The sequence below is a fragment of the Apteryx mantelli genome, chromosome 25, assembly GCF_036417845.1.
Source record: "Apteryx mantelli isolate bAptMan1 chromosome 25, bAptMan1.hap1, whole genome shotgun sequence".
NCBI classification, from domain to species: domain Eukaryota; kingdom Metazoa; phylum Chordata; class Aves; order Apterygiformes; family Apterygidae; genus Apteryx; species Apteryx mantelli.
The window spans coordinates 6274439-6296051 of NC_090002.1; the positions used below are offsets into that span (position 1 = coordinate 6274439).

General features: G+C 43.7%; 1 protein-coding gene across 13 annotated transcripts in view; it reads left to right on the top strand.

The window, feature by feature from the left end:
* Positions 1 to 21613, top strand: part of KCTD20 (potassium channel tetramerization domain containing 20) — a 46709-nt gene continuing 25096 nt past the window's right edge. For 6 of the 13 annotated variants that reach the window (XR_010886328.1, XR_010886326.1, XR_010886327.1 and 3 more), the window contains exons 1-3: positions 9267 to 9304; positions 20176 to 20375; positions 21078 to 21351. Coding sequence is in view for 10 of the 13 variants with exons in the window: in XM_013942586.2 (XP_013798040.2) it covers positions 9282 to 9304; positions 20176 to 20375; positions 21078 to 21351 (497 nt within the window). In the remaining 3 variants the exon portion in view is untranslated. The other 7 variants (XM_067310589.1, XM_067310591.1, XM_067310590.1 and 4 more) reach the window with 7 other exon arrangements.

The following is a 21613-nucleotide window of genomic DNA, read 5'->3' on the forward strand; positions in this document are numbered from 1 at the left end:
CTCCGCCCGCCGGAAGCAGCGGCGTCGCCGGGGACGCGGTGAGCGAGGCCTCAAAGGTGGGCGGGGGGGGCCCTGTCCTCCCCCCCCGCGGCGTCGGGGGGCTGCGGGGCGCTGCCTGCCCTCGGGGCCTGGGGGGGGCTTCGGGGGCCTTCCCTGCCCTCCGCGGCCGTTTGGGGGCCTGGGGGGGGGGGTCTTCCCTGCCCTCCGTGGCCATTTTGGGCCCTGTGGAGCCTTCTCTGCCCCCCCCCCGCGGCCATTTTGGGGGGGGCCCGTGGGGCTGAGGGGACGCTCCCTGCCCCCGTGTGCTTTGAGGGAAGCTAATGGGTCGGGGAGGCCTCCGTCCCCCCCGTGGAGGGGGAGGAATGGAGCCGGGGGGGGGGGGCGTTCCCTGCTCCCTGTGGGCGTTGGGGGGGTGTCGAAGGGGCCAAGGGGCCTCCGCTGTCCTCTGTGTGTTTTAGGGGGGCCGGAGGGGTCCTTCCCCCCACCCCCCGCCCCGTGGGCATTTCGAAGGGGGGCTGCGGGGGCCTCTGCTGCTCTCTGGCATGGGGGGCACGTCGGGGGCCGGTGGTCTGAGGGGCTCCGGATGCCTCCCCCTGCCCTGTGTGTGCTTGGGGGGCAAGGGGGGGCTGGGGCTGTTACCCCTGAGGGCCTGTGGGGCTCGTGCCGCGTCCCCGCATCTGCCCCACGGTCCCTCTTTCTGCAGGGCTCTGTGGTGCGCGACTGCTGCCCGTGAGCCCCTGTAAGGGAAAACTGCCCCGCTGTTAGGGGGGCTGCGTCCCGCTGCCCCCCTACACGCACCCTGGGGTTGTAGGCTTGTGCGTTGTCATTATCGAGCGTGTCTCAAGGCTCGAGTCTGCCTTCCTTTCCCTTTCGTCCCTCCTTCCTGCCCCACCTTGAAAGGGAGCAGGAGCTTCTAGGGGCTGTGGGATTTTCCCCTTGGCAGGAGGAATAAGCGAGATCTTAGTCTGCCCCTGCTTGCGGGCACCTTTCTGCATTGTGACTTCCTGCTGTCTCTGAGCCTCCTCTCTGCGCTGCCTTCTCAGTGACCTTAAACTGCTCAGGAAAGGGGTAGTAATAATGCTGATCATCCTGGGAGGTTGTGCGCACCTATTTGTACGGAGAATGTTTTGAGTGACTTTGCCAGGGTTGTTGTAAAACCAAGGCCGGTTGTAGCAGTAGGTTAAAGCTTAAGGCGGAAAAGTCACTGGTACTTCCTATGTGCTTCTCATCCTCCTCTCAAAGTCACAGTCCTTGCTGGCATTCCTGGCAATCATGAGCTGTTAATTGGAAGGAGATTGGTAATGAGAACCAGGCGGTTTGCACTTTCAAGGTGTGTCCTGCTTCACCTCTGTGCCTGGTCTGTGAGACTGCGCTGCTGGGAATCACCTGCATTTGTGGGTTGCAAATATTTCTGCCCTTGGTTCGTGGAAGCATTTTTAGTGATGTAGGCTTCCAAAAAGGGGACTGACTGCGGGATTCGAAAACTGTGGGTTAGCCTGTAGGCAAAGCTGCTCTTGTTTAAAAGCGTTGTTAGTTGTTATTCTTCAGACTGGATTTGCACATGCCTTTAGTACCAGTGGAACAATTTTATTTAGGGAAATGGTCATCTTTTTAGTAAAATAAACAGACTGATACCATTTACAGCTGGTATGTACTTACATCACTAAAAAGCGCTCTTTTGCAAAACAGCCTGTATGGCAATTGCTTACACTGGCCTAACTATATTTTCTATAACATCCACATTAGAGAGTCTCTAATAGTTGAAATGAGCAGTTTTATGGTTACACTAGTTATCAGTGAAACCTGTGGGGAAGACTATGCACAGACTTATTTCAGCTTATCTTAAAGCAATTAACAACAGGTTGAAGTAGGTCATGCTTTAATAGATGTAGGTGTGTGCTGAGTTAGCTAAACTGATGTGTGTTTTAAGACAGACTTACCTGATCTGCAGCATGTGAAATGATTTTTTATCTCTTTCAGTACTGTCTTCTGCTGCTAGTGTTGAAGTGGATGTTTTCTGTTTGGAGCTTGAAAAGAATGACCTTTCTGGGTAGGAATTCACCATGTAGATTTGTTTTTTGAAACTTTCTCTTTTGTAGTTGTTCTGTATGAAGTTGGGTGGACTTCAGTGGGCTCAGACAAGCCACAGGTGTCTACTTGGGAGAAGCTGGAGTCAAAAGGACCAAAGTTGTTGTTTATGCACTACTCAACAGTGATGAGAAGCAAGTTTTGGCAAACACATTTGGGCTGTTTGGTGTAGATTGCATGTAACTGCAAGCAGGGAAAGTGTTAGGTTTTTCTCTGGAATTGTTTTATGACAGTTCTGAGTGGAAGGCAATATACTAAGCCCAGAGCCTCAAAAAAAAAAAAAAAAAAAAAAGCCTCATCTGCATCATTGATCATAATTTTGCTAAAAAACATATAATCTAAGATCATCATTAATGTGGCCAAGTTTGGATATGTGGAGTATAAAATGAATGAATATAAAACACTTTGCTTTTTCTGTGCACTACAGTTAGCCTTACCTGACCTGTATGCAGCAATAATCTTCATTTCCTGGCCCCAACCTTGTTTTTAACCATCAGGATTGGGAAACCTTCTTATTTGAGTTGATAATAACTGTAGTCTTTCTTCAATTTCTTGCCATGTCTTTCTAACATCTTTAGCATGTTCAGTCTTGCCTCTTCAGAATCTGAGAGGTTCCCTAACCACCTGCTTTTGGTTTTCTGTGAAGGATAGGGTAATATTTTTTTTTCATGGCAATCCAGTCTGTCTTTACAGGTCATGAAAAGTAACAACTGTGTCTAGCTTTAGCTGATGCTTTCAATGCAAAGTTTGGGGCATGCTAGGATGTGTTTGTCACTTGACCTCAACTTGAACTCATTACATGTATCCATCACAGGCAGCCAAGTGTTTAGCTCAGGGTTTAACAGCATAATCAAAGGAAGCAGAGTATAAGGTCATTTAAAAATAATGCTTCTAATTACACCTGATATGCCTGAAAAACCTGTAAGTAGAAAATCTGGGTATAGAGAAAGGTAAATAATACTTCACCCTTTGTAATAAATTTCATGCAAGACTTCAGTACTGTACAACAGTTAACTAAACCTTAGCCTCCTTTTGCCAAAAGCTGTGACCATAATGGAATATTGGCAAAGCAATTGGAAACAGTGGTACTGTATTAATAATTGCATCATGAAGTTGCAATGCTGTTAGGAAAGTCACTGCATGGTCACAGGCCACCTCAATAGTCAATTAACTTGTGAAAGGCATTTGTGGAGCTCCTGAAATAGCCTGTTCCTGCGCAGTCTCTCCTAGCTAGCTGTTGTTGCCTTGGACAGCCCTGCTGTACGAGTTACCTACTCAATAGCCTCCCAGTTCTGAAAAATCCCTGAATTACAGCTTCCATAGCCCAGATTGATCCCATTTGCATTCTGAAGAGCTGAATTGCCTTCGGATGCTTATTTCTTACTGGTGTCTGTACAGCGAAGCTAAGACTCGTAATCTAGGCAGCTCAGATTAGACAAATCCAGACCTCAGTGCTTTGGGATAAACAGGACATGCTTAAGGCTGTTTTATCCTGGGGGAAGGGAAGGCAACCGCTGCTGCGTGTAAGGAGGACCTATGGGAGGGACTGCATCCAGCCTGCAGCACGCATGAATGCACATGAGCAATGGGAATATCCAAAATGCTATTTTCTGAGATGAGAAATTCTCGGGGCTGATCCCTGTTGCGAAGCCTGGCACCCTGCCTTTCCTACCACGGGCAAAAAGAGAGGCTCTGGGGGCCACAGCCGAGATGGAGCTCTGGGATGTGTGTGTGTGATGTGAGGCCAAGGAGCAATGGTTTGCAGGGTCAAAGGATGTGCAGCTTCCCAGAGAAGGGTGTTATAACAACAGGCCAGAATTTAGGAATGTGCCCTGTAGTCTCAGGCCTAGAAATAGTGGGGGGGAAAAAATGTTGTTTTTTAATCCCAACCTAGTTTGCTTGGGACACATGGCACCTGGTGAATGGAATTAATTTGCAGCAGCTGTGAGAACTGCAATTCATTTGCAGGACTGTTGACCAAAACAGCCTGGGTTGTAATGTAGCAGAACTGCAAAGGCAGAGTAAAGTGGGCTTTTACATGGGTGTGTGAGTCTATTACAAGGAAATAATTACAGATGCTGAAGGCAGCAGAAATCCTAGGACTTGCCTTCCCTAGGTCTGATTTCATCAGCATTCATGACAGAGTTTCTCCTCCCCTCTCTTGTTGAAATTCTAATTTGTGGTCCTGATTCGTTCTCTTTTGATGAAGCAGAACCTTGACCTGAATAGGGACCATATTTCTGGCCCATGTATTCACTTTTCAGAGCCCGTAATAGAGGACTTTTAATGAGGCTGCTGTTTCATGAGGGTGGGCATGAAATTCAGAAGCAAAACCAATGGCTGTAAGTCTCAGAAGAGGCATTGAACACCGGCTGTAGTCACTGAAGTTCAGCATTCAGTGATTTCTTATGTAATGACTGTGGGATTGTTTTTTCTCTGGCTTTTGCCCTCAAAAAACCCTCAAGGGTATTGTTATGTGTAGCTGTTAAAAGTGGTACTAATCCCTTGATTGCTACCGGTTGTGGGAATGCTCAGTCATTCCATTGATTTTGCTACTAAATGAGCAAATATAGTAATATCCGTACAGCTGTGGTTCGGTTGTGAGCTCTAAATTGGAACAGGTCAGAAGTATCCCACAGTCAGAGTGACTGGAAAACTAGTCAGCAGTTTATTCTGAGAATAAAAACGTGTGGGACACAATAGCAAAATAGATGAAAGAAGCAAAAAAGGGCGAGTGAAATTGGATCAAAACAGCAATGAGCGTAGTTGCATGTTAGGCCTGCGTTTGTAACTGATGCACGGAAATTATATGGATTGAAACGGGTTATTTTCATTGGCAAAAGCATGTGTTGTAAGAACTGCACAACGAATGCAGTTGCCAATAAGCCCTCATAAAGTAGCGCTGTGTCCTTGACCTGTGCATTGAGCTGCCGTCATTTATTCCATTGAATCAGAGGAGAGGCTTTTCAGAAGGAAGCACAGCTCGGCAGCCATAAAAGTAGCAGAACAGAACCATGTGCCTCACGCGCATAACAGCAGAGAAATGCAAGAACGTGCGAGTCCGGTGACAGCTTGCTCTTGTGACTGCAATAAGAAATGATATATAACAACTAGTTTTCGCTGCTGTCCGGTGATAATCTTTGTAAGTAAAGTTTTGGTTGCGTAGCTTTGAAAGATCAGGCATGCGAAAATAGCGAGGCCGTATTTTATAGATGAAGGGTTTCCTTGGTAAAAGTAATTCCAGGTCAGAAAGCGTAGCTGGATTTTTTGGATCCCAGCCCAGTGGCTCCACTCTCCTGGGATGACAGCTGGCCACATTTCCTGACATTAATCTGCGAGTCCATGTTATGTTTTAGATTGTCCTATTAACCGTCTCGATTAAGGACGCACCCCAACTACAGCAGATTTTCTCAGTTTAATAATCACTGACATTATTTTTTAAAAGTGGTATTTGTAGGGAAGCGCATCTGCTTTGTGGCTTGAGCGACTGCAATTCTTGCTCAGTATGTTTTGATACCTTAACATAACCGGAGTGAAAAGTCTGCAGAGGAGGAGAATGGGGGGAAAGGCAGGAGGAGAGCGACTGTTCTGAGCTGCTTTGTAGCAATGGCTGTAGCACTTTCAGTTTCTAGGATTTCCTAGTAGGACTGCGAATGAAAGGGATGAGTTTTACAAGTCTCTCCCAGTTTGTGTGGTTGATGTCATCTGCTAGATCTACATAACTGGGACAAATGAAGGAGGAAAATGGAGAATAAGGAAGCTTTAACCTTTGTGGAAGCTGACTAATTTCTTCCTCTGGGTGAGCAGATTAAAAATCATGGTATTATGTAACCTCTAGCCACTGCAGAGGTTACTACAGCCGGGAACATTATCTACTGTAGCAATTAATAGTTATGAATGAGTTCCCTAATCCATTGATATGAATGTTTTAGCAGGCATTTGAAAACCTTCTTGCAGACCAATGCTTTTTGATAAGGCTGCCTTCGGGTGTTAGTGGCTGATACAGGCTCAGGAGATAAAAGGTCTTTGCTACTGTAAACTTCTATACAAATAAGATGATAAAGACTTACTACATGTCTTGGAGTTTTTGGAATTTCTTGTCAGTTGTTGTTTGCCTCATTTGTTGTAACCTTATTTAGGAGGCCAACTAAAGAATGGGAAAGAAACATACAGTTTATTAAATTCCAGTAAGTATAGATTTGCTGTTATGGCTTGACCATTTGCTACATCAGTATAATTTCTGTAATACACACGTGAGCGTGATCTTTTTTCTTCTAAAAGATGTTTTCTACAGTATTGACTCTGTTCCTTTTCCTTTCAGATAGGCCAGGTTGCATGTATGGAGAATCATAAGATGATTCAGTCATCTTCAAATCAGGTGATTCAAGTACATTTGTTAAATGATTTAGTTTTAAAACAAAGCAGTTCAAAAGCTCAAAGCTTCTAGGGTTGTCGGGGAACTGGTTCCTTGCAAAGCACCGTTTTTGTTAATCTCCACAGTTTCTGTGGGGTCCATAGAAACTTATGGTGTGTTAATTAGCTAATGTCTGAGTAATTTTGGACTAGACAGGTTTCAGATTTTACCCTTAATACTGCTTATCTCTGGGCTAAGCAGTACTGCACAGCAATTCAAAACCTTATTTTTTTAGTATTATTTGAGGCATTGATTTTGATGCTGTACTAATGGAGAAAAATATTGGCTGTGCAAATTTCTTGGGCATTTATGAACATCGGGTAGGATAGGAGCTTTCTCATTATCACCTCCCAGAAGAGTTGATGTTTCCGATCCTGTATCGGGGTCCCCGCCGTGTGTCTGCCCTGTTCCCTGTGGCAGCCTGTGTATTTTCAAATGTGCACGTAAGGCTGAGGTCAGACATGCTGTTCAGGCTGCTGCAGAGTGGTTTGAAAAGGTTGCTTTGACTCAGCCTTGCGTCACTGCTCCCTGCCTGCTGGAGATGGTAGTCCCATCCCGGAGCCGTATGATGTCGTGCAGTCAAAAAGGCCTAAATTAACATAGTTGACAGTGAGAAAGTGCTTTTACGTGCAGCTTTGCTGTCAGACTCGAGCGGTGATAAACAGCTGGCGTTGAGACGGTTAGCGTCAAGTGTGCTATGTGAGATACCGAAGTGAAACCAGTCCGTTATGCGTGTCATCCAGTATTGGACGGAGCAAGGGGGGAACTGGATTTCTGTTTACTGTTAATTATAAAGCTGCGGAGAGCTTAGTGTATTAGAGCTGTGCTATATTTAAGTGGTACCCTGTCCGCCTGATGTTGCTATTACAAAATGTTCTTCGCCAAGATCGCGGGGTGAGCCACTGCTCTTCAAAGCTGTTTTTGAAACTCAGTTGTTTTCCAGAAAAATCATTAATGTGCCAGGGCTAAAGTGTATCTGTAGCTGTCCTCGCTTTGCTCTGTTGTTCCAAAACTGTTCTAAAGGTGTTGCAGACAACCATGGGAAATACCCCTTCGTCACTAGTGGAGGGGATCTATTGCATTTCTGAAAGATGAAACCATTATCAGTGCAGAAAACGGACTGTTCTCCAGTCTTTCACCATGTGTGTTGCAGACGCTCAGTGTTATCTTTAATTAGGAGACTCTCACAGTTGAATTCAAAATAACAATTCAAAACAAACCTCTTGTGACTTCGGTCCAGCCAGGCTGACAGCTCTGGGGCTTAAAGGCTTTACTTATCCCCTGTAAGAGTTGGAGCCCTGGCAATTGGCATCCCAACACCCTGGCACTGGCCCCGCTGTGTCCCACGGAAGGGGCTGGAAGGAGCCTTCCTGCCCGTAACTCTGAGTTTGACTCCGAATTTACCCACCGAGAGGTCACTTGGTGATGGTGGTTTCCTGTAAAGTGCCAGTGCCTAGTTGACATCCAGACCGAAACTATCAAACTCATTTCGTGTGGTCTCTGTAAGAGTTCTAAAACATCAAGTTTTTAGTCCCTTCTGCTCTGGATTGAATCGATCCGAGGGTTAGCGAGAGCTTCTTTATACATTACTAGCCCCCCTTAATTAGCAGGCTCTGCTGTAAGACCTATCTTCTTATTAAAGATCTCTCACAATCATATATAAGCTCTGATACTGAAATATGCTAATTTGTGTGAATCCCTCTGGTTATTCAGCAGAAGAGCAGAATGTTCCTCATAAGGACCAACTTTGGAGACGGTTTCTTTAATTAAAAGAAAAAAAAAAAATCCTAGCCTTTCTTTCAGTTGTTGTCTTTGAGATAAACACTTTCAAAACAGGCTGTAATTTTGACCAGTGCCAAATTAAAAGTTAGCTGGAGTGGACTGTTCTGAAACACACTTCAATTTTAGAACTTTCCACTTCCAAGAGCAGCCCTGTTTGGAGACCAAATGGGCACCTTTCCACTGCACGAGCACCTCGTTATGTGTGTTGAAATAGGCATCGTCTCTGCCTTTTCAATTTTGTAGTTTTTGTAGAATTTTCCCTTTTTTTAAACATCCACAAAATATGGCTAGAGTTGCTGGCTAATTTTGTTGAAACATATGATACTAGCCAAATATTTTTGTGAAAGAATATTAGTCACATAATGTAATGCAATATTCCTAGAAAGTCTTAGTTATTTATATGCTTGACGTGTAAAATGTTTATCCAGCCATGTAAACAAAGCAAGAGGTGTCTTGCCAATGTACCATAGTAAGCCTTAGTTATTTTGAAATCTGGAGCAAGATGTTTTTCAGCCCTTAAAAATAAGGTATCGAGTCCTCTGCTGACATAGACGTAGCACTTATGATTGGCTTTATCCAGCTGAAGTTTTAGCCCCCACTCCTGCCTCTCCAAAAATAAATCGAGATGTGCTTTCCTGAAGAGCTGCAATTGTGCTAAATAAAACTCTTCTGTTTACTTTGGTGCAGGATTACTGTATTATTACTTGTGGAGTTTGCTAATGCTGCCCCGCTCTTTAACCTAGGCCTTATGTTTGTTTTGCTTTTTGTTACTGTCTGTGTTTTAATGTGTATTAAACAACCTGTTTGCTTCATTTAGAGAATTCGGACAATCGTTTCTACTGACAGCGCTGCTAGTCTCCGCTTAGCTCGTGCCTCGGCTCATGGGGAAGCGTCCCAGACCCGCCGCTGGACAGGATAGCTGTAGGTTCAGCTCGGTTAGCTTCAAGCTGCTTGCCCTGACGGCTGTTGCGGTGAGATACAGCAGTGCCTGGTGGGGATGCCAGATAATTACCCTGGCAGGTGTCCTGTGCCATCCCGTCTCATACCAAAGTTAGTTAAAGGTCTGTCCTGACTCCTGTGTTGGGTTATGAAGCTTGTTGCTCGGTGCTGCTGCTGCTAGGACCACATCTCGCACCAGTATGGCCCAGCTGCAGCCAGTGCCCTCCCCATCCCCATGGTTCAGCCTACCTTCAGGCCTCGAAACAGGGGCAGAGAGATGTGTAGGTACAACAGAGCTTGTTCAGGTACATTTATAAGCACTGAACTCCTGACTGTAGTATAGAGGAAGCCTTTTTCCAAGACGGGACACTTTCAACTTTAACTGCATTTCATTAAACAATTTCCCTGTTTTTCTTGACGCTTTGTTATCCTGAGATGTCTTCAGTGAATAGCTGCAGTAACAGTGTTCAGCTTTCAAAAATCTGCCTTCTGTTGTTAGTTTTCTCAAGCTGCTGCCATGTAATTGGTTAAAAATGAATGGCAGTTAGAGTTGTAGCAGATGAGCCAGGAATGAGTTAGCAGTTACTTGTTGGGATCCTTTCCAGAGAAGGAAGGTGGAGTTTTAAGCTGCTCGCAGCCTTTCTAAAATAAGAGTCAAAGTGAGTAAGTGCTTTGTGTTGTGGATGAAACATTGAGCAAGTTCGGTAGGGAACTAAAGGCTCACTAAGTGAGGAGAGGAATTTTATTTTATTTTGAATATTCTCTCCAGTGATATTCTGCTATAAAATAATCCACTCATTGAACCTGTTGTGTATTTCAAAATATGCTCGTTCTTAATATACTGATCCTGACCTCAAGGGGGTCTGCACAGGGGAGTTGCTCTACTGAAAGCAAATAGGGTAGTGCTCAAATGTGTTGAAAGTGCACCAACCTACCTTGCTCTTGACCATCCTGTGTGGAGTTTTAATAGGACTAAATGCTAATAACTTGTCTCACCTGTGTGGGACAATATGCAGCTAATGATTAGAGGCTGCTGCTTTTTCCTTGTATTCCCCCTTCCTCCTTAACAGGCTACAGGTGCTTTATTGATGGTGGTACCTGATTTGTTTTACAGGTGCTTTGTAGCAGACACAGGTCAGATGATTGGACCTTAAAGAGCTAAAAACTTACCCCCAAAGCAAAAGTAATACTGAGTGCTCGTGGTACGTCGTGCTTATGGACGGAACAAACGTGTTACTTAGCAAATTAGTGACAACTTGATTTTGTTGTGTTGGATGGTTTAAGAAGTCTCTTAATGTATCTTTCATTAATATAATCAGGTATTATGTAATGTTCAGACTTTAAAACTTATGTCACTATACACAAACACTTTATCACTGGCGTGAGTCAGGATAAAAATAGTTTCATGCCTCCCCAGATTATATTTACATTTAAAATTATATATTTTTTACCATTAATTTAAGCAGTAAGAATTTAATCCTGTCGTTCTGTGAAATTGCATTTGGAGCCATCTCTGAGCAATCCAGGTATCTTGGAGAGAAGCATTAAGAGCAACAGAATATATTGATTTAAGATTTGAACTATAAAGGGTAACGTTCCCAGGCCAAATGTGATAACGCCTCTGCAGCGCTGTGCGTAGGCATCAGAGCTCAGAGGGACTCAGGTATTTGTATATGGGGCTCATTAGCAAGGCACCTGCGGGGCACTGACGTATCCAAAGGAGACACTTTATCCCCAGTTATTGTAAATTTATGTTTGGGCCCTAATCCAAGGTCTTCTGGACACTGGAATTCACGTGCATGTGGTTAAATACCTATTCAGGTGCTTTAGAAAACTTAGAAGTTAATTCCTTTCTGCCCGCATAAGGGATATGTGGCAGGTGAATGGCAGGAGCGTACTTAACCGTGGAGCATCGAGGGTTTATAAAACTGCCCCTGTTCTATTGGGCTATTCCTGAAAAAGGAAGCTGAACCAGAAATTTGGAGAGAGAGATTTGGTTGTGTTTGCTGGAAATAGGAGGCTTAAAATAATGCTAGTTGTTACCATACAGATTTTTATATGCAAACTTTCATGAATCGGGGGCGGCGGGGAAGAGAGGGACTTTTAAACTGAAATATTTACATGAATCAGACATCTGGGTTTTGGAGGAGTGACCATTGCCACACAAACAGTTTAAACTCCGAAGCTTTGCTGTGACTTAGTGTTTCCCCTCTATTAAAGAAGGATTTCAGGATATCGGTGTTGGTAGCACTGAGAACATATGAGCCGCCAGTAAGTAAGGAGCTGGGGTGTTGCAGGGTGGGTTCTTGGCAGAGGGTTTGCTCCAGCGTTACCGTAGGAAACGTGGGTGATTTCTTTCTGTTCAGCAGTGCCGATTGCTGCAGGTCCTTGGGTTGGGGATTTGAGTCTTCTCAGAGATACTGTTGTTCTTATGCTTTTTTGTGTAGCTTAGAATTGAACTGCTTCGCTTCTGTAGTGCAGACGTAGGAATTGGTGTGCATTTGAAACCAAGTAAGATATAATTGCTGAAGAAGAAAGACTGAGAGAGCAAATAGCATGTTCAAATCTAAAGGGATAAGGTTTTATACATTGGTGAAATACATTTTTTTTCCTGTTAGCTTTTATGAGTGATTTTGCAGGAAATGGTGGAACAGAATACAAGGCAAAACTGTCCGATGCTGTTGCTCCTGTTAAAGAAGCTTTTTGTATAAGAAGTTGTAGGTTTATCTAACACAAGTGAATACAAAGCTTAACTCAGATGTCACCTGCCTAAAACTGTATTTATTTAGTTCAGTATTATGTATGTTAGAAGAGAAACATTTGTTTTCCTGTCTAGAAGTAGATAAAAGGTCTTGCTTATATTAGGAGCGGCTCATCTTTTACTAGGTTTTTTCCTTACTGTGGTCAGATCCATATACTGCATTCTTCTACCTAGAAAAGAGGTATATATTCTGTACTGCCGTGGCTAGCTGTATTTAAATTGCTAACTGAATTTAGTTAGGCAGCTGTAGCGAAGCTGCCATTACTATATATGTGTTAGGATGCTTTTTACAAGCATGAGATACAGGAAACTAGCATTTTGCAGATGACCGATTTTAAACCAGTAGTGTGAATAGTGGATATAGCCTTCATAGGTTGCTTGGCTATCCTCTTAAACAGTCCTAACTTTGAGCCTTAGGGAGAGGGAAATAGCCCTAGCAAAGCAGTAACCTGTTGCCTTATTCAGAAATTTTGCTGTCTTCTGAGATGCCCGGTTGTAGGACACTACTGGATGCACTTAATCTCTTCCAGTTTGAGAATCTGTCATGATGTAACTTTCCTATTTTGGAAAAGTCTGCAATAGGTTGCTTAAAATCAATACCTCTCAACTAGTTTTCTGCATGTGTTAGTCCTGCTGACTATAGGTTGGCAAAAGAAATGATACCATCGGTGTGGAGAATCGCTGCGGTAAGTGCCGTTAGCAGTGGTGCTAGCTTTCGACATGTGAACCAGGCGCTGTCAGTTGCAGAAGAACCTGGCAAACCATGATCCTTAAATCAAGGTGTAGCTGTGCAGAGTTAAATCATTAAAACCCTACTGCAGACTAGTCTTGAATTACATTTGTAGAAACAGTGGATTTTTGTTAAGACTCAAGTAAACGAGTAAGTCTGCAAACTTTGCTAACAGTGAAGCACTATGCACAGAATAGGAGAAAACAATCAAGCGTTTCATCAGCCTTCTTGCATTCTCTTGCCAGAATTTTTAAGCTGTCCTGAATTGCATCAGTCCTGCCGGACATCATTTTCCATCTATAATTTGGAGCCAGATGGAAAATGAATCCACTGTATATTGATAGAGCCATTTCATAACAAGGGAAGACCATTTTGTAATGCGTCTGTGCCAGTGCAGCCTGTAAATCACCCTTTTTTTGGTCTGGTTATATTTGTCTGTAGCAGAAAATGAAACTAGAGTGTCATTAGCAGGGATGACAAAAGCATGTTAAAGGCTCCAGGTAGTTTTTCTTTCTGTTGCAGGTTGGTTAAATGCATTTTTATGTTGTACTTCTAAGATAGAGGCACATCTACAGGTGTCACTGAGAGGACAACATGAGACCTACCAAGTCTCATATTGCACTTACTGTAAAGCCGATGTTTTCCCGTCTCTGTACCCCCCCACCCTGTGCAACTTGCTAACAAGTCTGGGCTCTCTGACCTCAGAGAGGGGTCGCAGGCTACAAGAGATGGTGGCATGGGCCATTGGTCTTCTGATAGGATCCATTACTCAAATCCGTGCTAGAAGGTACTCACGCCCAGGGCAGCCTGGTGGCACCGGCTTCTCTCATGTGACATTTCACACATGGCACTTCACCTTCTGGAAGAGCAGAAAACTGATCCCTCCAGAAAGTCTTATGCTTAAGAGAAGCAGTAAGTGAAGAACCAGATTTGTACTTGATAACTGGAAAAGTTCTTTAAAAAAGAAAAAAGTTGCTAATGAATGAGACCTTCTGAATCTTAAAATGTTTAAAGACTGTAGAATTTGGCTAAAAGCCGGGAGTAGGATTTAAAGGCAGGAGCCAAAAAAGTAGTATGTCAGAGCATAAAAAATTCCTGCTTGTGATTCATGGTGGTTGATGGCAAGCCCTTATGTTAGGTGTCCAGAGTCAAAGTGAGGTGTTACAGAGAAAATCATGTAGACTTGGAATCATGTAGTGTCAGGATAAATTGAAAAAACATAATTACAATGCAGGCATGTGATAGAAGATAATCATAGAAAGAATAGGGCTTTTCTCTTGAAAGAGAAAATACTGGACACTTCTTTCAGAAGCTTTATTTAAATTGGACATTGGCAAGCGAAGATGATTCTAGGTACTAGACTGGCAAAAGGCCATGTTCCTGTGATACAGATGTTTCAATAACAATAGCTTCAGACCTGTCACAATTCATTTTTGCCATATATTTTTGAGAGACAGTTAACTTTTCCTCCATTTAACTGTTGCTCCACTTATTGTAGGCAGAAAATCAATGTGTGTTATGCCCGTGCCATTGCTCTAGGAGAAATGCCTCTTTCTTCTGCTGTAAACTCTGCAATACCAACAACATGGGTCCATCGACTCGCTTTTGAGAAGAAAAAGAATCGATAGAAGCTGGGGCCAAAATTCCCAAGGTCTGAACCTCATCTCTTATGCAAGTTCTAGCCTGCTGTTTTCAGTGGATTTCCTTCATATTTGCAGAAGGAGACCCCCAGCTCTGTTCTCAATCTTTAATAGAGCAGAAAATTTGTACCTTTTTGCCTTTGTTTCTAACGGTAGGATTTTTCTCTCATTTTGTAGAGTCCTCTGGAATACTCCCCTGTGACTGGGGAATTTTTATTGCCATTGGACTTAGCTGACCAGCAGCATTTTTTTCCCCTTCCGTCTCTCAGGGAAAGCATGCATCTGGTGACTGAAAGCAAACATAACGGTTTTACAAAAATTAGAAAATTGGGCTGCTGCCCACTTGCCAAAATGATCTTTTGTCGTAGCGAGTTCGAGTAGTGTGTTCCTCTGTTCCGCTGTTCTTTTAGATACCATCTTCCTCCAGAAAAACATCTACATTGACAATATGTCAAAAGACTCCGTACCAACGGAGCTACTGGGTTAGAAACTCGTCGTGGCCAAGAGCAGACCAGTTGAGAGAAGGTAAATACGAGTAGCGATTGCCAGATTTACAAAACCGTGGTGCTGGGCTGGTACAGCTGGGTGAGCCTGGCCGCGGCCTGCCAAATCTGTGTTGTGAGCTGCGGGGTGAAGCCGTAGCCCGCGGCGCTCTCCTAGCTTGGGTATCTCTGCGCTGCGCTCCGTTTTGTGGTTTAGACGTCCCCCATAGGGATTCGCTCATCCTCATGTGCAGGAAATACTTCTCGTTACTTCTCTCGGCCCAGCGAGATTTCCCTTTTCCTCTCCAGAGGAGGAATTCAATCCTTGCTCATTGTTTCTCTGCTTTTGTATGTAAGGAAGCTTTTGGCGTGTTCCAAGGATATGTTTTGAGATTTGAAAGCGAGGCTAAACTTTTTTTGAAAGGTGATTATATTAGAAATACATCTTGTCCTAAACTAGTACGAACTGCAGAATTAGGTCAGGCACACCCTGAATATGCACGTTTCCTGCTTGCTCATATTTCTGAGAATAATTGTACATGGGAATGTTTTTGTCGATTTAAAGGAGTGTTGTCACCTTAAAAATAAGTTGTTTGGAGTTTTATATAAGTCATCGTGGTTACGCTGTGGTTTAGTAAGAGTGGGAGGTTACTAACCATCTGATTCACTCGCTCTGTAGGCTGATCGTTCTTTGTCATTCACAAACTGAACGACGAAGTAAAGTTACTCACTTCTACTATTTTTACTCTCTTCTTGCCATGCCAGACAACAGTGAAGCAGTGCCTGGGCTGTTGGATGTTACAGGAAAGGGCTCCACTCTAAACGGAATTTGACTGCTCAACTTTTCACGATTTTCTTTGAAGTTCTGTAAAGGTTTTACAAACCCTGACGCCTAGATTATTTTGTAATAGCTCTCTTAATCACAAGGGTAGGGATAAGGACCAGGTAGTAAAATAAAAAGTTAGGAGCCAGCAAGTCTGCGCTGATGTTTTTTTGACCTTTTGCTTCATAAAATGCCCTGCATCTAAATGGGTTTTCTTTGCTGTAAGTGTTATCCTAAGTCTATTGAAGTTTTTCCCTTGCACACATCGCCTACATACTATTTATGTTGGTCTGTGCAAGTTAGGCCTTTCAGCTCCTTAGAATAGCTGTGGGAGAACCATGTACCTTGGGAAATGGTTCTGGATGCTCCTGTGATTCTCTAGGGTGGTGAAGGATAAGGTACTGAAGATCATCCCAGCCTTTTTGCATTCCAGGACACTTCCTTCCTTAAGAAATAGGTAGCACAAGCGTCAGCCTGTTTATCTCTGCAAAAGGCTTATAATATGAAGAGTTTATGCCCAAGATGTGGCATTAAATAAAACTTTAATTTCTGACTTGTGCTTAAAAAAAAAAAAAGGAATACACTCCCGTACTTTTCTCACAACAAAAGTGTGGCCCAGCACAAATCGCTGCAAAGATGACTTCACCTCGATAATCCACACAAAGTAACAGAGATGCTTGTTTAGTTGCACAGCTCATTTTTAACATTGGCATATTTGGGAGAGGAGGGACCTGTGTACTCCAAGCCAAGCAAAACCAGTGCTGAGAGTTGGACATAAAATATTACTTTGATCGATGCTGATTTCCTTTCAAAAATATTATGGCCTATTCAGGAGATAACTCTGATTCTCAGAGTTATGAACATGATGCTGGGCTTGATGTTCCTGGGTTCCTGGCTCCCAAAATACAGCTGGAGGCAATGAGCTGTGGGCCCTCAACTCCTCTGCAAACTGGGCAGCAGGCTGCTCAGGAGCTAAGCATCCCAACAAGCCCGTGGGAAGTAAGGTAGGGGGTTAGTTTAGAGCTCATCACTTCTGTGGCGCTGGCTGATTTTTGCTTACAGCATGGTAGAAACATGCATAGAAACTTGGACCTCAAAGAAGAAGGCAACCTGCTAGTATTCGTCCTGTTAACTGCAAGGTAGTTGTAACACCTAGCTAGTTAGTGGTGCCCATACTCTGACTGGTCCTGAAAATTATGTCCCTTCTTCTGTGTCCCTGCTTTCTGTCATGAAAGACTTCAGTGCTTCCCAGGGCTGTTAGGAGCAGCGAGCAGTTAATATTTGGAAAAAGCTTTGAAGATGAATAGTGCTAATTATTATTTATAGGTATTCATTCTCACCACGGGTAGTCCACCTTGATCCTAGCCATGAAAGGAAACCAGGACATTTGTAAGCTGGTCAGGTTTGAGTGCAGCCTTCTGAAGTCTCACAAACTAGTTTCCCCACTGGGTTGTACGCGTGATTGCGATGAATTTGTCACATTAAATGACTAGTTTCAGAATTTATTGTACCATCTGGTCGCAGGTAAAGAATGCTGACTTGTTTGCCCCTGTTTTGCAAATGCAAAACATCTCAGGGTTTGGGCATGCCAAGAAGGGATAGCAGGGAGGGAAATGGCGTCAGCCTGGCCCGAGTTTGATGATCAGCAGGGCTGAACGTTCATCTTCCTGGAAAAATCAGACCTGATGCCTCTAAGAACTACTGCAATTGCAAAGAATATGTTTCTGAATCTTCCACCATCTCTGAGAGTTCTAGCACCTTTCACCCATGCTAAAGTTAGTGTAATAGGAAAAAAAAAGAGAAAGAAGGTGCCAAAGAGCTGTTTTTTTAAAAATTGCATCTAACAAATTAAGCAGAAAGGAAGAGACTGGGAAAAATAATGTAGTGAGGATGTATCTGATGAAGTCCGAGAAGTGAGGTCTGTGAGATATTACAGTAGAGGATTCTGCTGAGCGGGTTGCAGAGCCTCTTGAACTGTCTGGGCATTTAATTCAAAGTTTAAGGTGATGAAAAGGGATTGCTCGCAAAGTTGCAGATTGCTACGTTCATCAGATCCAGTTTCATCGTTGCGAAAGTGCAGTTGGGACGTGTTTCATGCTGTTTGACTTCATTTAAACATCGCTTATAAGGCAGGCTTCTTGTGAAGTTGTGGAATGTGAGAAACGCTTGATAAAGCTGTTTGCCTCGATCTAAACTGCTCGTTGATCTGATACCCTGCCTAAATTCTCCTCTGAGTAACATATTAAATAATTAAGAGCTTGTTCAGATGATGTAAGGGGAGCTTATTGGCAGACCAGCGGTGATGGAGTACACTCGAAAGAAAGAGGCCTAAGAAATACATTTTATGCTTGTATTTCCTTATCAAACTTTCTTCATAGAGTCCTTCTGAGCTCACAGAGCCAAGTTGAGGGTGTTTGCAGCTTGTCTTTATCAGGGAGCTTGTTTCTATGTAGAAAAGTTGAAAATTTGGGGGGGAGGGTTGTGCAGTTACCAAATTTTGAAACATTTTGGTCAAAAAGTATAGTGTAATTGCAATGTATGCAATTCAGTGAATATGTTTTAAACCACGGCATTGGTTGTGTAAATAGTTTGACACTTGCAGTCTGGAAAACGGTGTGTTTCATTGCAATGATTACGATATATAAAATAGGGTATAAAATATATGTGCTGTATAAAATAGGAGAATGGTTGAGATTTTGTTGCTTGGTTTGAAATTCTCAATTTTGAGATTGATTTAAAAGCTTGATTTTTTGTGTGTGTGTTTTGTACATTATGTGAGGTTGCCTATTTGGGCACCCCTCCTGTGCCCCCAAAAAGGAGGTGTCTGTGTGCCGCCTCGAGGGACTAAGGGCAACTAAAGGCTGCGAGAGGCAGCCTGTGCTTGGGACCTGCGTTAGGCCAAAAAAGAGTGAAGCGGCCCGGAAAGCGTCGAGAGAGGGAGGTTGAACCCGGCCCAAGCTGGGTAATTGGTGTCAGGAGAGCCGCGTAGTGATGCACTGTGTTCTCTTAAATTTCTTGGAACAAAAATGACCCTCCTGGGCCCCTCGCGTTACTGTTCCTACCAGCCAGCGCCTTAAAAAAAAAAAAAAAAAAAAAAAAGAAGAAGTAGTACGGTGACTTTTCAGGTGGTTTTACTGCTGCCAAAATCTTCCTTCTCATGAATATTACATGAAGCATAAGCAACAGATTTTCTAAAAATATGCAGAGGTAATAAGGCTGGCAACTTAGTATTTATTTTGGGAGATGGGAGGAAGGAATTGTTCTCCCCTTTTGTTGATCTCTCTCTAATTAAGAGTGAAATGCTTGCGCTGATTTCCAGTACTGATGAAACCCACTGCTGAGCTGCTCATTAAGGCCTTCGTCCTCAGCAGGTCGTGGCCAGAAAGCTCGCCAACTCTGATTTGCCATTTCGTTGCTTTATTAATGCTGTATTTTATCTGGTTTGTTTTTAGCTGTGCCGGTGTTTTGCTGCGCTTTAGAGATGGCGCCCGCAGGCGCCGGAGTCTTCATTCTCTCGAGAGAAAGACACAGGGCAATTGTTCGGCAGGGGGGAAATTGGAGAAAATTCGTTAATGAGGAAATTGGTGGTTTTATGGTTGAAAGAGTGAAAAGAAACACTTGGAGCCTGGAAAGGAGAGTTGTTTCTTGTCCAAGGCAATAGCAAGAAAAAAACAGGCCAAGGGGAGAAGGAGGCAGAAGAGAGCTGTTAGAAGATACAGAAGAGTTGAGTGACATGAGAGCAGAGAAAGGGAAGAGCCTTAAGAACAAGAAAGATGAATTTAGCTTAGTGTGAAGGGGCAAAACGGGGCAAAGATGTCTCTAACCATATGCAGAAAGGACATTTAAGAGTAGAGTACAACGGGTCAAAGCATCGTGTGTATCGGCCTGAGCCAGGGTGTGATGGACGTGAGGCTGCTGCAGGCGTGGGTATTCAATGCGATATCAGTATTTATTGTAGGACTGTACCGAGTTAAATATTGGGGGTGAATCAAGAAATAGGAAGACAAAACAGTGACTGGAAGCAGAGCACCTCCTAGTCAAACCTCAGGGTGGTGAAGAGAAGAGTGCCTGGGCTGTTAACTGGGAAAACATTAATGTTCAGGCTATAGCCAAGTTACCGAGCTTGTTTTGCCAGTGCTGGGAATCAAGAGGTTCATAAACATTTTTAAAGGGCTCTAGTGGTCTGGAGGTCAGGCAGTTGCCAGGAAGATATTTGAAGGAACATACATGTCATCTAAATACGTCAGTGGTTTTAGACTTACTTTGAAGAAACTGGAGGCTTATAGGTAAAATAGACCCTTGGTTGCTTTAAAACCTTTTTTTTTTCCTTTTTCCTCTCAAAAGGTTAGTGTAGGGGTGTAACTAGCATCGCAAGCCTCTCTGAAACCCAATTAAGTAACTGAATAAATGCCTCTTGACCCTGAGGGACTTTGCTTGCAGTAAAAGATACAGGGATTTGAGCTGCATTGCCTGGGAATTTCTTCCAACACTAACACCCTGGTATTTTCTCTTCTAGCTCTTCTCTTAGGAAGCGCAGCCAGCTCCTCGCATCACGGAGACCCAGCATGAACATTAACTGTGCTGGTGGGACAGGCTGGTCAAGAAATCTGGACTCCAGTTGCTCTGTGGAAAACGTAACTGTAGCAGTTCATGAGTCAGAAGAAAATAACGTGGTGCTAGGAGGTCACAGCCCCTCTTCAGGTCCGAGGTCTGAGGGTGAGGATAATGTGTGTTTACCTTAGAGCAATCTTTAAGGTAGATTTTTTTTTTCTTCAAGGTGTTATGTTCTTGCAAAAATGCCAGTGTCCCAAGGCAGCTCGTGCTGATAAAGCTCACTTGCAGCTGGGGAGTGCAGAATATATATGTCCTACTTTGCCAGGCTGGTGGAAAAGACAAAGGTCTAGGTCCTGCTGTCTTGGCAAGATGGGCATAGCCTGTCCAGCCCGCAGCTCCTCCCAAGGTTGTCCCTGAACAGATGAACCAAAACCAGCTGGACTGTGCTGATGAGCTGTGTGACCCCATGGACCAGGCATCAAGCACTGCTGGTCAAAAACACCTCAAGGGTGACGTAGTCATTATGCTAGAGCGTGGCGCGTTTCCCGCATCTGTTTGGGGGGGTGTGCTTATTCCTGGCCTTGTCTAATTTCTGTGCTCCTGCTCTTTATCCCTTGCATCCATCATGCTTTAACAAGGGGTGTTAAGCACCATGGATTGTTGGGAAGGTTTTTGTCCCAAAATCCAACTGCTGGCTCAATTTGAAAATGCAGCGTAGCCTTCTGCTGTATAACGTTACCCTAAAAGTTAAGTATATGTTGATGTGTGACTCTGTTTTCTCATTACACTAGGAAGTTTTAGTATTAAATGATGTTTTCTAACAAATTACATTTTGTCCTTACACTGTTTTTCTCTTGTGTTTAGATCCTGAATGCCGACACACTGCTTGCCTGGTGAGTCCCCAGATCAGTAGCATGTTGTCTGCTTCTGAAGACACGCACAACTGTCATTTCCAAGACGGGAATAAAAGACAGCCAGAATATTTTAATACCCAAGAACGCCATGGAGGCAGCACGTTGTCTTCAAGCATCAGTTCGCAAACACAGGCTCCGGAGAAAGTGACGCTTGTGGTAGATGGCACTCGATTTGCGGTGAATCCGCAGATTTTCACTGCTCACCCTGATACTATGCTGGGAAGGTGAGTGATTTCTGCCATTTTCAGGACACTTCAGGTGGGTTGAATGTTTGCTAAAATGGAATAAGAACATACTGTTTGTGTTGTGATCTCATCCATATTCATAAGCTAAGCAAGGTTGGGCTTGTTCTACACTGGGCAGTGAGGCCTTGAAAATATGATTAGATGTAGAGAGAAGTCGGTAGATTTCTAGGTAACGCTCTCCCTTCGGTCCAAGTATTTCAACCAATGTGCACTTTTAGCTAGATGTGGCTTAATTTTACCT